The 13,068-nt window shown below is 49.0% G+C and overlaps 2 protein-coding genes across 2 annotated transcripts in view; one reads left to right on the forward strand and one right to left on the reverse strand.

Moving 5' to 3' along the window:
* bop1 (BOP1 ribosomal biogenesis factor) overlaps nt 1-13,068 on the forward strand; it is a 45,244-nt gene that overhangs the window by 18,444 nt on the left and 13,732 nt on the right. The gene's annotated exons all lie outside the window — the stretch shown is intronic.
* On the reverse strand, nt 234-5,894 carry scxa (scleraxis bHLH transcription factor a). Its single transcript, XM_048992865.1, has 2 exons — nt 5,051-5,894; nt 234-998 (listed from the first exon to the last, which is right to left on the reverse strand). The coding sequence occupies exons 1-2, from the start codon at nt 5,573-5,575 to the stop codon at nt 960-962; spliced, it is 564 nt and encodes a 187-aa protein (XP_048848822.1). The 5' UTR covers nt 5,576-5,894; the 3' UTR covers nt 234-959.

The following is a 13,068-nucleotide window of genomic DNA, read 5'->3' on the forward strand; positions in this document are numbered from 1 at the left end:
GAGATGGGGGGGGGCGTGTTGCGTGGCCCCTCGAATTGCATCCTATCGCTGCAGTGACCAGCTAGGCCGAACGTTATGGTGGGAGAGGGCTCGGAAAACAGAAGGTTCCCCCTCCGGCTGGGAGAGCAGTTTCTCATTCTCCCGTCACGTCTGCGCACGGTTATCTGGAAAACTTCTGGCCTGATGTTCTGGCAGAAACAGGGTGGGAATAAGACAATCGGGCAGACAGGGAAGACATGGGAATGACGACGGATGGACTTTATTCCTCGGGGGACGGCAGAGATAATGCATCTTTATTTTGATGAGTACAAACCCATTAATACCGGATAACAGGATTTTAGTTGTTATTTGCCGGGAAGCGGTGTGTGGGAGGGCTGCTGGGGGTAGGGGGCTTTCATGTCCCACTTGGTCTGCCTGTGAGCGCCTCCCCAAGGCCTCCTGCTGGCCGTCACACGCGGCGCGGCGCAGATCCCTCCACGTGGAAACACCATCCTGCATCCGTCTCTTAATTTAGCATTTTACCTCTAGGTCCGAGGCCGACGCTTTTTTCTTTTTATTTTTTTTAATGCGTTTCCACGCACGTCTGTGGAAGGAACCTTTTCTGGAGTTCGTGGATCAAAGCCTTCGACTCGCTGTCTTTTCACATTTACTCGATAAGCGCTGGAAGGCATGGTGAAGCTGCGTGGGGGGATGAGGGGGCTTCTTTAATAATACACCAAAGTACGAACGTTAACGGGATCTGGCCGTCCGCAGCTGTCTCCCAGTCCGGGAAGTCCGATGTGCAGGCCATCCACTGGCTGATTGCTTCGCTACACAGTTGCGTTCAGGAGTTTGTATTATGTATTTAAATATTTATATATTTATATTTGCATATATACAACCGGTGGACGTCTGTGCGCCTCCTCCACAGTGCCGGCGTCCTGATGCAGTCCCTCGCTGGCTGGCCGTGCGTCTTGTCATTAACTCCTCAGCGCTGTTCTCCGTTCTCTGTCTTTGCTCTGAAAGAGAGGGAAAGTAGTTAAGCAGTGAAGTATGAAGCAGCACAGCAGGTCCGTTCGGGATGCGACGCTTTGGGCTGGGATCCGTCTCACGTCTCTTCCATTTTGGAAACGGGTGCCTGTGAGGTTATAAAACACCGTCTGTCATTTTTTTCCTTTACTCCCTCCCCATGTATATTCCCTCCCTCTTTCTGTGTTGGGTCTCGTCTCCAGCGCTTGCCCCTGGTTGCGGCCCCTCCCACCTGTCCTCACCTCTCCCCGTCTCACGGCACACCTGCTGCGGCGGCAGCGGTCGCTGTAATGCCCCGGGTCCTAGAACCATGGCGTTTCATGTCAAAACGCGGCACGTTTGCCAGATCTTGTCATGGGACTAATCATACACGTATGGAAACCACCAAGGCTTGTGCCAGGATTATGTCTGCAGTTCTTTTCATATTATATGTATGTGTGTGGATATATGTATATATGAATATTAAGTAAAACATAATACAATCTCACTTGAAAATGGCTGAAGGTATTTGAGAGCTCAGAAAAACTGTTTGTCTACAAAACAATTAAGAAATGTTTTTCTACTTTTTCCTTTTTACTTCTTTTTTAATATAAATAATGTCTGGAATTACTATCAGCAGATGTTGATTTCTGCCCCCCCACCCCCCACCCCACCGCCAACACCTCCTTCAGGTGACACCCAAGACTTTTTAGCGCAAATATTTAGTTTTTGTCTTTCCTGACAGGTAACGTTGGCAGATTGGTAAATGACAGCACTGAGAGAGCCTGTCAGCTGTTCCTACTGTGTGTGTGGGGGGGGAGAGACCTTGGTTTTTTAGGCGTGTAACTTTAGCCTGAGCCTTGACGGAGCCCAGGGGTGTTATTTAAAGCAGCTCGTGGTAGCAGCCTGGTCCCAACACGGTCATGACCCCCCACACCGAGTCGGGCGGGTCGCATTTATCCCTCCACATGTATCACAGGCTAGTGTGAGATGCCGCTGCATTTCAAAAAGCTGTCAGACCCAGTGTGACCAGAAGAGTTTTGCTGCGTGTTGCCATTTCGATGTTCAATCACCATATCTGCAAGCTAACCTTGGGTGCTGTGGGACGGCATAGGCACGCATGGGGTATTTTGTTGTACCCCCCCCCTCTGCCCCGTCTCCGGCACGCAGCGTGATGCCATCCCACAGCACCCTGGGGTGGCCCGTCACCTGTTGGGAGCCGTTAACAGGAAGGAATGCAGCCCATGCGCTGGAGCGTGGCGGCGGTCGCAGCTGCGCATCTCCTCGCAGTCAGATGCGGGGAGAATGCAACTCCGTCTTGCTTCCAGAAGATCCCGTGACGGAGAGCAGTCGAATATCGTGTCGGCCTGGTGAGCCGATCGCTCGTCCCGAAATGCTCTCGCGTGAAGTGCCCGGGTTGCGTGGCGATTATTGTTTGGGGGGGGGGAACAAAACTATGGCAGACCTGACCGACCCCAGGAGAAAGATCGGCTTTATTGATATCCTCCACATGAGTGCAGAGTTAGCGGCTAGTTGTATGTGACTAGCGACGGCCCCAGTGCGGGGGGGGTCCCTGTAATTAGAGGTGACCCTGGTGTGAAATATGGCATCTAAGCAAATATTTACATTCGACTTTTGATCGACTTCAGCGTCTGTTTTTATTTTGTCTTTTTTTTTTGTTTTATTTCAGGGAATGTAGAAATTAGGGTTGGCTGCTGCTACTTTTTATAGAGTAATGAGTGTTAAATCGGAAGGGGGAGGGAGTGTGGTTTAAAGCGAGGAGGGGGGGGGCTTCAGCTTTTAACCCCAACATCAAAGAGAGTCCAATCTGTTTCACATATCATCCAAACAAAAAATACTATAGACCAGGATGTAATATAGGAGGAGAAAACACTTAAAAGCCTATTATCTCGTTTGCTGGTTTGGGGGGGGGGGGGTATGGATGGCGTCCAGTCATAGGGAATATTTCAGGCCACGTTTCTACGTGCCTGAAATAAGGCGCCTGCTTTGATCCGCCAGACTGGATTTCCGTTATCAGAGCGCGATGATGTTCCTGTTAGCCGTAGGATCTCCCAAACGGAGACAGTCAGGTGAAGGCACAGGCCATCAGGCACAGGCCATCAGGCACAGGCCATCAGGCACAGGCCATCAGGCACAGGCCATCAGGCACAGGCCATCAGGCACAGGCCATCAGGCACAGGCCATCAGGCCCGCATCAGGCACAGGCCATCAGGCCCGCATCAGGCACAGGCCATCAGGCCCGCATCAGGCACAGGCCATCAGGCCCGCATCAGGCACAGGCCATCAGGCCCGCATCAGGCACAGGCCATCAGGCTCGCATCAGGCACATGTCAAGCCTCACGCGAGAGTGGCTGAGGGATACAGCACGATGCGAGTGATTGGTCTGCTTGTGGGTGCATCTCTATCGGATATAGTTCAGAACCAGCTTGAATGAACTTGTAATCAGTTCCCTCAGCACCTTTGATATCTGGCACGTTCCTATTGAAGCCAAACCGATTTTATTACCCAGCGCTTGTAGCTGAATTTTTCAGCGGGACCATATAACACCCCGATAAGCAGCCTCCGCGGCCGTTAGTTTGCGGCGTTTAATCCGGATATGGTCACCGATGGACAAGCCGTTAGGTTTTACATGAACATACAGGCCGACAGCATCACACAGCCACTATTTCACATGCAAATCTGACGGTGCCTGATGTGTTTGACCAGGATTTGTGTGAATTGCGTTTAGTTTGGGGGACAGGAGGTGCTGGGGATTAGAGTGTTGTGGTTTATATGTAGTAGCTGGGATTAGAGCTTGAATCGAGCTGCACAGTCTTCCCAGGCTGAGGTGTTTATATCCCCTCTACTTAGGCAACGCTTCGCATTTAGAAAACCCCAAAACTGTCACTGCACCTCTGGTATTTTAGTGAAAAATGTACACGTCTATTTTTAACGTGTGTTGTTATTTATTTTTATTTTATTTTTGGCGTATTTCGGAACTGGGAAATTTTAAAGAGAATTTAATATTTTTAACCAGTCGAATTTGTCGTATTCTGTCAGATGAGTTGTACAGCTTAAACGTGCTTATTATAATTTTTTTTAAGGAACATTTGAAGTTTAACGGAAAAAAGTTGAGATTGCGGTTATGAATAGTCAGAGAGCAAATCTCTCATAGCCGACTTTAAACGCTTCAAGCATATGGTGCGTTTCAAATTTAAACCCCCCCCCCCCCCCCCTCCCTCCACCACCCTTAGCTTGTAAATTTAAATTGCACTTGGGCCTCTGTTTTGGGAGCCTGTATTTTGTGCTCTTCTCAGCGCGGAGCATGATCCGTCATTTTTAGTTTTTACGCTGCTTCTCCCGTTACACGCGTGGACAGGGCTCTGCTTCCCGAAATCCTGCATCTGACGCTTCCCCCGTTTATTACGGTGATTCTATATTTTGATACGAGGTACAAAGTGTACCGAAAAGTATAACACACCTTGGGCTGGCTCGTCTCATCTTGTAAACAAGAGCGGGGTGCTGTTCCCGGCTGTGCCCGATTCAGCCGGGCCACACTGTGGCTCTCTCTGCCCCATAACGGTGCATCTGAGCTGGACCGACAACCCCGTTCCCGTCCGCGCTCCATGTTTGGGAGTAAATACGCGGCTCTCCACAGCGCCATGGGGACCGTTTCAGTTTTCAATATGTTTTTGTGCAGTTTTCGATTGCATGGTTTTTTTGTTTTTTTTTACTTTATACATTTTTTATTTAGCTTTACGGGCTAAAACGAGAGGTTAACATGACTGGATTTGGACTTGGTTCAGCTTTCACAGGTGACAAAGCTGTGTGACACACTCCCGGGCGCGTGGCGTGTTAAATTTGGCAGGATAGCCATTTATTTTCAGGAGCATTAAACGCTTTTTCTCCCCCCCTTGCTCTGGGACTTTGGCAAAAATAAGTTTGTGGTTTTTTTTTTTTTTTTTACCCTGCATGGAAAATTTTGACGCAGCAGCACGATTCTTTTGAATGTGATGATGAGGGAGCGCGGTGTTGTGGTGCTGACCGGCTCGGCTGGACTCACCATCTTCCGCTGGTTGCTGAGGCAGAAGGTGCAGATTTGCTTGGGCTGGGAGATGTCGGCGTCCCGCCCCGGGGAGCCGTGGTGGAAGTAGGAGGAGGAGGTATGGCAGGGCTGCCCGTCTCCGCACGCCTCGCCCACCAGCAGCACGTTGCCCAGGTGTGAGATGTAGCTGGACGCCAGGCGCAGCGTCTCGATCTTGGAGAGCTTGCGGTCGGCCGGCTCGGTGGGGATGAGCGTGCGCAGGGCGCTGAAGGCCGTGTTGACGCTGTTGGTGCGATCGCGCTCGCGGGCGTTGGCTGCATTCCGTTGCCGGCCTTCGCCCAGCTGCAACTGTGGTACCACCAGCCGGCTCGCTGCCGACTTCCTCTTCCTGCCCACCTTAAGCTCGTACCCGGAGCCATCCATCCGGAAGGACTTGTCGTCAGAGCCCGAGCTCTCGCTGCCGTTCTCCTCGTCCTCGGAGAGCATGTTGATCTCGGCGTAAAGGAAGCGGCCAGGCGCCGGGCGCACCATGGCGAAGGACATCTCCGTGGCGGGCCGGTGCTTGTGCGGCGGGGCGGCTCTCACGCAGTGTTATCAGTCAGGAAATAACAGTAGTCCCCCCCTACTCCTTTCACGTACGGGGGCCGGCGAAGCACCGCGTGCTGGACGGGCGGTATACAAGGGCGCCGCGAGCTACTCCTGTGACCTCACAGCTTTCCCGCTGCTCATGGCTGGGCTGCGAATCTCCCGTGCGACAGCTCTTTCCTTTCTCTCCTCCTGTAAAAGTGGCAGTCTGGCAGGAGGGTGGGGGGGCCGCCGGGGGGGGCCGGCTCTCTCGGGGTCTGCCTGCCGTCTCTGTTCCCCTCACTCTGCCTCCTGCCTGCCGCTCAGAAACACGTGTGATTTCTGTCTGAGGCTCTCAGTATGGTTAGACTTTATAGCCGGTGGGAGGGTCTGTTGACTCCCCCCCCCCCCGCCCCATTTACAGCATATGCAAATCCCAGAGCTGCCTGGCTCAGCCGGAGTGGATCCACTCTCTTACTATCGGTTCTCTTTTAACCCATTAAGTGCCGGCCGTCCCGCGGAGAGGATCCAGTCTGAGTTAAAGGGAGTTTTTACTTAGAGCTGCTTATTTTGGATTCTGTCTTCATTCTGATACCTTGGAGCATTTTATAGCCCCTTCAAAGCACCCAGCATCCTTTGGGTCTCCCAGAGTGGCTGAAAGCCTCTCCTTCCCTACCCAGGGGGAATGCTGGTTCCTCCAAAATACTGACAGACACACACCCCCCCAGGGATTCCCATGATGTCACTCAATCTCGAAGAAGGAAATCTTACGCATTCATGACATCAGCTTTCGTTTGGTATCCTTTGGCAGTGATGATTGGACAGCTGTAAGAAATAGCTCTGATAAAGGACCTTTAACTATTACGGATGTTTTGTCAGGAAGGCATGCGTAAGATTTTCACAATCTGCCCGTTATCTGTCCCGTCTCTGCCTTTAGTCACTCTTCTGTGAAGCTACGATCCTGCAGTCCGCTTGCAGAAGTCATAACCTAGACTCATCTTGCCGTGAGATCATTTTCAGTCGTCTTTGAAAGTCGCGTATTTAAAAAAAACATGCAATCCCTGGTCCTGTATCAGCTCATGCATTTAGTTCTCTTAAACTGATTTTAATTTTCTGGAGAAGTTCAGATGTGGGAGGGGGAAAAAATCTGCCTGACACAGCAGAATGCATCGATTTATTGCTGACACGGTTTGGCGTATAAAGTTTTTATTTTAATTTTTTTTTTAATATTCATTCTGCCTGGATTCACTGGAAAATCTGAAATTATTTAGTGGCTGCCCCTTTTTTCCAGATCTTTTTATTATATGAATATCTGACATGTAAGGTCAGCGTCCGCCTGCCGGCTTAATGGCGCAGGCTTCTCCAGCCACGCTCGTCCCGCTTCTCTACAAATGAAAACTCGCGCTTCAATTAATGACGAGTGAAACTCCCTCTGCTGTAAATCAGCTTAAAGCACAGCTGTGCCTGGCCGCCCACTCCCCGCCGGGCGCTCAATGCATCAGCGCAAGCTGCCGGGCCGGACCGGCACCTCGCATGTGCAAACGGAGGCGTTCGGAGCACGTGGACCCCCGGTTTGGTGCGTTTGATTGGGCCGGTTTGTGGTGCCTGGTGTGTTTAGATCCTCCTGTCAGACCAGCTGGGTTGCTGCTGGCTTCTTCCCTTGCGGCGGTAGGGGCTGGTTACTGGCAGTGGACAGTGATATTTATGGGGGTGGGCGTACTGCACTGCGTCTCTTCTAAGGTTCGGCTTAGCAAATAAAATATTTCGTTTTTTATCATTTTATTCAACGCACCGCTAGTTACCGGTTCGTCCTCAAACTTTCACCATCATCACTCCCCCCCCCCCGTGCTCAGTAATAATTTAACCTTTTCACACGCAGATAATCTATGTCTTTGATTTATTTGTTTGCATCCCGGAATTTATTTGAATGGGATTCAAATTTGGCCATTGTTTTGTGCGCGTCAGATTTTATTTTCCAATATCAATGAAGACGTAAACGTAAATCCATCTGTTTTTCCCCACTGACAAGTGTTTTAACACTCTTTATTCAAAATAAAACTAATGCAGGATTAAAAAAAAAATAACTACATTGTGAACTGTGGCAGTTTATTAGGAATGATGTTTAGCTTAATTCCAAATAAAAGGCATAAAGATTAAAGGGTCATTTTATTAGACACAATAAATCATTTGTTGAGTTTTAAATACAATAGTGGTGAAATGTTTTCCTCATGTAGAAATACGTCCGGTTATCTTGTTCCATATATATCTTTTTTTCTTTCTTTCTTTCAGACCAACTGGAAGGAAATCTAAAGTTGTCTGGGTTCCCTTTCCCTGTGAAACCAATTTCGGGCCTGAATTGTTTTACCACTTGCCGTCGATATACTGCTCTCCGTGGACCCTGAGTATCAATTTGCTGCGATGCGGAAATATCGACCATCTATTATTCGATACTCAAATCTTGAGGTATATAAAGCAGTCTTACTTTCAGATTTATCTCGGTTTGCTACCCCTCTCTTGATGGAATCCCTTCACAGGATCGGGAAGCGGGTGATTTACGAGTCGGCGTATGCTGACTGAAAGAATTATTTTAAAAACAAAATAATTGGGTCTGGAACATTTTAGCATTCAAGCTAAAAGATGGTTAATAAAATAAAGAATCCCATGCTGAATTAATCCACACTTGCTGAGAATTAGGGAGAGGGTGAAATCTGCATAAAGTATAACTTTAATTTTAAATATGAAACTTTCCATTTTCTTAACATAAAAAAAATAAAAACTGACCGCAGCTGTTGTCTGTAACCTTTCAGTGGCGGCCGATTCGTAAAATGACATCTTCCATTAAGCGCGTTTTAAGAGTCTCAGTGCCGCCTTTAGATGTAACGTTTTGTTACTTCATAAATGCTGACATTTCGGAGTAACAAATGACAATGCTTATTATCTCTGTCTTGGGAGGCTGCCCCCCCCCCCCACCCCGTACAGTCTGCCATCTGATTATAATCACTTTGCTGCTCTGACATTCAATCTGCGCAGCCCGTGGTTTAAAAAACAAAACGCTGAAGCCAGCCTTGGGTCAGGGAGCTGACAGGATATGATCCCCAGCACCAGAGTGGGGCAGTGACTAACTAACGCTCAGTGGCCTGACATGCTGTCCGGGGGGCAGGGGGGGGCTGCAGAGGTGTCTGGAAGTGTCCCCCCCACTGCTAATTCAAAGCAGACATTGGAAGAGCGTGGCCGAGAATTGCAACCTGTTTTCGGCCCAAGAAAGCAATGCTGTCAATAAATGTGGGGGGGTGGTTAAGGGAAGCCGGACTTGCACTCACACAAAAGGAAAAATGCAATTAGATCCGTCTTTTGTTCTCGGATGAAATTGCTCTTACTCCAAGTTTTCCGCCGTTAAAATATATTAGGCCTTATTTTATTGTGTTCCCCCGGGCACGCTTACGGGGTATTAAACGTATAAACAGGCGTCCCGGACGACGCGGCGGGCTTCTATCTGAGTGCTGCCTTCTGCCGAAAGACTCTATAACACTTAGAGAGTTTACATAAGGGGGCGGGGTCCGTGTGCATGAGGCTGCGTGGTCGCCCTCTGGTGCTCTCGCGGGCTGCGCTGCGTACGGGTGCACCGAGCATTTTACTGTGTTATAGTAAGGTTTGCTATATTAAACACAATATTTATGTTCCGTTTCCACTATGAGCTGTAAATGCGGCATGAAATGTCTCTGTGGGATGAGGGGAGCGCTTGAAAGATGGAGGGTAGGTGATCTCCGCTCGGCCCTCTGACCCCAACAAACCCCCCCCCCCCAGTCCAGGGATGCTTTTATTTATTCAAACCAATGAAGAGATTTGTTGGCCTGTTCATCGATGTGCTTAGTTGATGTTTACTGTAGCCCTGTGAGGTTTTGTTGCATCACAGTTAATTTATTATCATTTTTTAAATCACAATTTAATACAATCCTCCTTAGGATATCACATTTAAAGGGAAACTTTTACCCGATGGGCCACAAATACATAGTAATAGATCATTCACTAATGAAGTACAAGTCACGAACGGTTATAGTTGCTACTCCGGAGAAAAGATGCATCACGATTCATTGATGATGAACAAACACGGGACAGTTTCCTTTGTGTTTATTTCTTCCTTCAGTACTTCATGAAGGTTTGCAGAATTAACAGATGTAGTAACTTCTTGAGAAAAAAAGATGCATCACGATTCATTAATGATGAATTAACATGAAATCAGTATGTAACTAAGACTTAGTTTGTGGTTAATTAATACATAAGTAATAGCATAATACTGTATTATTTGTGCCCCATCAAGTAAAGTGTTATAAAAAGATCTGATATTTTACTGGAAGGTGCTGGAGGACGTCATATTTTGAGTTTAAAAAGGTGACGTTTGATATCTATAAGTTTGCCATATTAGGTTTTCTATAAAATAGATTTGTGATGATGTAATGAAAGTGGAAACCTCCTCATTGGAATGCTGTGTGGATGGGATTTTTCCTCTTAAGCGGGGCTACTCTGGTTTTGGACATTATTCCATAGTCATTTTCCAATTGAGTCTGGCTTCTCTGCCAAACAGTCTCTCTCTAATTATCCGCTCCTCGCCATCAGTTCTTATTGGTCCTGCTCAGCCATCAGCAGGCCTGCGTCATAGTCGCGGTCCTGCTCAGCCATCAGCAGGCCTGCGTCATAGTCGCGGTCCTGCTCAGCCATCTGCAGGCCTGCGTCATAGTCGCGGTCCTGCTCAGCCATCTGCAGGCCTGCGTCGTAGTCGCGGTCCTGCTCAGCCATCTGCAGGCCTGCGTCATAGTCGCGGTCCTGCTCAGCCATCTGCAGGCCAGCGTCATAGTCGCGGTCCTGCTCAGCCATCTGCAGGCCAGCGTCATAGTCGCGGTCCTGCTCAGCCATCTGCAGGCCAGCGTCATAGTCGCGGTCCTGCTCAGCCATCTGCAGGCCTGCGTCATAGTCGCGGTCCTGCTCAGCCATCTGCAGGCCTGCGTCATAGTCGCGGTCCTGCTCAGCCATCAGCAGGCCTGCGTCATAGTCGCGGTCCTGCTCAGCCATCTGCAGGCCTGCGTCATAGTCGTGGTCCTGCTCAGCCATCTGCAGGCCTGCGTCATAGTCGCGGTCCTGCAGATGGTGACAGTCCTGTGCAGCTCGTGACGAATTCCATGGTGACCCCCGGCCCACCCGTCACATTCGCCTCTGCTGCACCGATTTTTCAATTGATTATTTCATTTTTACCCGTGATTTTTGTATCACTTAACCTCTTATGCTTTACAAGTGCTGTGCTCTCATGGAGCCCGTTAATATAATTTGCTTGAATTCTCTGTAAAACTAACTGTGGTCAAAGCATTTTCCATGGCCAGTTCTGCAAATTGAATAAAATTCATATTTTCTTTGCTTTGGAGGCTAATGTTTTTAGCGCTCAGTTGTGAAATGCTAAAAATTAAATCAGCCAGTCTCTCAGGATTTAAAACTAAAAATATTCTAGAACCTTTTATGTCGCATGTTAAAAAAAATGTATTCATTTTACAGAGGCACCTTATGAGATCGAAGGTAGAAATCAGTCACAGAAGGAGTGTGGAAATGGTCTCTGGTACATGTGAATGTGAACACAAAGACCATAAGTGAACGGTCTGATCTAAAGACCCATGAACCCCGAAAAGCCATGAAGTAATCTAGAGCTGCTGCTGTTTTATGGTGCAGATGTAGAATGGACATTTGTGACAATTTATGCAGCATGGTAAAACAGTGGTAAAAATCCTCCCACCAATAAAATTTTAAAGTCCTCCTTTTAGTCATGGAAAAGAAAATGGGTTGAAATCTGTGGTTTTTCCACTAACTGATTCAAGTTGGGACGTTTCATTACGTGTGATTAGACCTAATGGTGATATTGAAGCCATCTGTGGACATACAGTCTTGATGACAATGTCCACAAGGAAATGGAGAGAGGAGCAAGACAACCATATCTTAGTCGGGCAAGTCCGCATCGTGCACAGCGCTGTAGTGCCCTGGCCTTTGCTATAATTGGCCTGTTTAATTAGCGTTGAATGAAAAGTAAAGCATTTTAATGTGGGTTTTAATTTCATTTATGTATTTTTTTTTTGTCTCAGTGCTGGGGATTTTGCATGTGCGTTACGCTGCGTCTGTCTCCTCTCTGTGGCAACCGGTAATTGGGGGTAGGGTGGAACGACCAGTGGAGGTGGTCCTTAGTTCCCAAAGGCCACCCCCGCTTCCCGCCTACAGAGACAGCAGTAATGACAGACGGGTGTCGGGGCCGTGTGATGTACAGGTGGTGTAAGGCGACACCCAGGCCCACCCCCCTTCCTGTCCCGAAAAATCCCGAGCAAACAGACCGTCCATAAACGTCTGGAATATCAAGCACACTTCGCTAATAGACGTCTGCGCTGTACAGAGACCCGGAACGTCGGACCCAGAGCGGCAAGCACATCCGCGAACAGCTGCTGGAAACATCACACCGGCCCGTTGCCGCCTTCCGGTTTCTCTGCCCCCGTGACGCTGGTTCTGTTTTCACGTGTTAAGTCCGGCTATTTTGACAGGCCACGGGGAAACGGGGCTCCCATCCATCCATTCCCCGTGATCCCTCTTTAGTGGACGACCCTCCGCTGTGAGGAACAAAGGTGACGCACGGCGACAGCCATGTTGACATTAACTGCTTTTACCGCCCGTTAGCAGAAGGGCAGCAGGGACAAGACCCTATGCTTGTTCCTTCCAGAGAAGTAATGCAGGAACAAAATTAGTTATTTAAAAATTAAGAATTTTAACGAAATGGTTGTCATTTCTCGCTAGCCAACGGCACTTGGGTCCTTGTGTGACGTGTGTTGCTGTACTGCCACTCCTGCTGGAAACGATACATGGTTTACTGGGGATTATTACAGTGATGGTGAGAGATGCCCATCTCCTGTTGTGGGGGGGGGGGGCAGTGTAATTTCATGTAATAGAGGTTTTAGATAACTGGCTGGTTCTGCTATTCAGGATGCCTGAAATGGAAAAATAATAATAATAATAAAATATACAACTGGGATAGGAGTGGCCAGTAGTAATTAATTTGTCCTGTGAGGATGCCAGCTCCCCCCCCCCCCCCCCCCCCCCCCCCCCCCCAATCCCCAAACCCTCAAGGCTTCATGGATATTTTGACAGACGCTTGTTCCTGGCAGCTCTCTCCTTCCAGTTAACCCCAAGAACTGGGAATGCTGTGCTTCCAGGAATGTGTTTCTCTGTCCAAAGAAAACTTTGAAACAAGCGCTCCTGACAGCAGGTGGGTGGGGGGGCGGGAGGGGGGGGGGGGGGGGGGCGTGTGCTCGCAGGCGTGAAGGGAGCCACTCTGGCAGGTGAAAGTCTGCAGCTTCGCGGGGGTTTCAGGATGTGACCTGAGGAGCGTATCTCCTACCCCCCGCTCCTGTCTTCCTCTCCCCCGCTCCTGTCTTCCTCTCCCCCGCTCCTGT

The sequence above is a fragment of the Brienomyrus brachyistius genome, chromosome 23 (assembly GCF_023856365.1).
Source record: "Brienomyrus brachyistius isolate T26 chromosome 23, BBRACH_0.4, whole genome shotgun sequence".
Taxonomy (NCBI): domain Eukaryota; kingdom Metazoa; phylum Chordata; class Actinopteri; order Osteoglossiformes; family Mormyridae; genus Brienomyrus; species Brienomyrus brachyistius.